The sequence below is a fragment of the Lottia gigantea genome, assembly GCF_000327385.1.
Source record: "Lottia gigantea unplaced genomic scaffold LOTGIsca_200, whole genome shotgun sequence".
Classification (NCBI taxonomy): Eukaryota; Metazoa; Mollusca; class Gastropoda; family Lottiidae; genus Lottia; species Lottia gigantea.
Genome location: NW_008708402.1, coordinates 1 through 1587, shown reverse-complemented (window position 1 = coordinate 1587; position 1587 = coordinate 1). Strand labels below are relative to the sequence as shown.

At 25.5% G+C, this 1587-nt stretch overlaps 1 protein-coding gene across 1 annotated transcript in view; it reads right to left on the bottom strand.

Annotated features, from left to right (window-relative positions):
- Nucleotides 1–869, bottom strand: part of LOTGIDRAFT_143354 (hypothetical protein) — a gene marked incomplete at both ends in the record, with an annotated part of 5291 nt that extends 4422 nt beyond the window's left edge. Inside the window, one exon of the mRNA XM_009053826.1 lies at nt 765–869. Coding sequence (XP_009052074.1) covers nt 765–869 — 105 coding nt within the window. The remainder of the gene's footprint in view (nt 1–764) is intronic.
- Between the last annotated feature and the right edge of the window lie 718 nt (nt 870–1587).

Below are 1587 nucleotides of genomic sequence, written 5' to 3'. Positions count from 1 at the left end.
TAAAATAGTTGATTTACCAGCAGCATCTAAACCTACAAATAATATAAAATAGTTGGTATTGTTGTTACAACTTCTCCTAATTTTAATGTATATAAAATAGTTGATTTACCAGCAGCATCTAAACCTACAAATAATATAAAATAGTTGGTATTGTTGTTACAACTTCTCCTAATTTTAATGTATATAAAATAGTTGATTTACCAGCAGCATCTAAACCTACAAATAATATAAAATAGTTGGTATTGTTGTTACAACTTCTCCTAATTTCAATGTATATAAAAAAGTTGATTTACCAGCAGCATCTAAACCTACAAATAATATAAAATAGTTGATTTACCAGCAGCATCTAAACCTACAAATAATATAAAATAGTTGTTATAGTTGTAACAACTTCTCCTAATTTCAATGTATATAAAATAGTTGATTTACCAGCAGCATCTAAGCCTACAAATAATATAAAATAGTTGGTATTGTTGTTACAACTTCTCCTAATTTCAATGTATATAAAATAGTTGATTTACCAGCAGCATCTAAACCTACAAATAATATAAAATAGTTGTTATAGTTGTAACAACTTCTCCTAATTTCAATGTATATAAAATAGTTGATTTACCAGCAGCATCTAAACCTACAAATAATATAAAATAGTTGGTATTGTTGTTACAACTTCTCCTAATTTTAATGTATATAAAATAGTTGTTTTACCAGCAGCATCTAAACCTACAAATAATATAAAATAGTTGATTTACCAGAAGCATCTAAACCTCCAAATAACATAAAATAGTTGGTATTGTTGTTACAACTTCTCCTAATTTTAATGTATATAAAATAGTTGATTTACCAGCAGCATCTAAACCTACAAATAATATAAAATAGTTGTTTTATCAGCAGCATCTAAACCTACAAATAATATAAAATAGTTGATTTACCAGCAGCATCTAAACCTACAAATAATATAAAATATAGTTTATTTACCAGCAAATAGTTGTTTTATCAGCAGCATCTAAACCTACAAATAATATACAATAGTTGATTTACCAGCAGCATCTAAACCTACAAATAATATAAAATAGTTGGTATTGTTGTTACAACTTCTCCTAATTTTAATTTATATAAAATAGTTGATTTACCAGCAGCATCTAAACCTACAAATAATATAAAATAGTTGTTATAGTTGTAACAACTTCTCCTAATTTCAATGTATATAAAATAGTTGATTTACCAGCAGCATCTAAACCTACAAATAATATAAAATAGTTGGTATTGTTGTTACAACTTCTCCTAATTTTAATGTATATAAAATAGTTAATTTACCAGCAGCATCTAAACCTACAAATAATATAAAATAGTTGATTTACCAGCAGCATCTAAACCTACAAATAATATAAAATAGTTGGTATTGTTGTTACAACTTCTCCTAATTTTAATGTATATAAAATAGTTGATTTACCAGCAGCATCTAAACCTACAAATAATATAAAATAGTTGGTATTGTTGTTACAACTTCTCCTAATTTTAATGTATATAAAATAGTTGATTTACCAGCAGCATCTAAACCTACAAATAATATAAAATAGTTGGTATTGT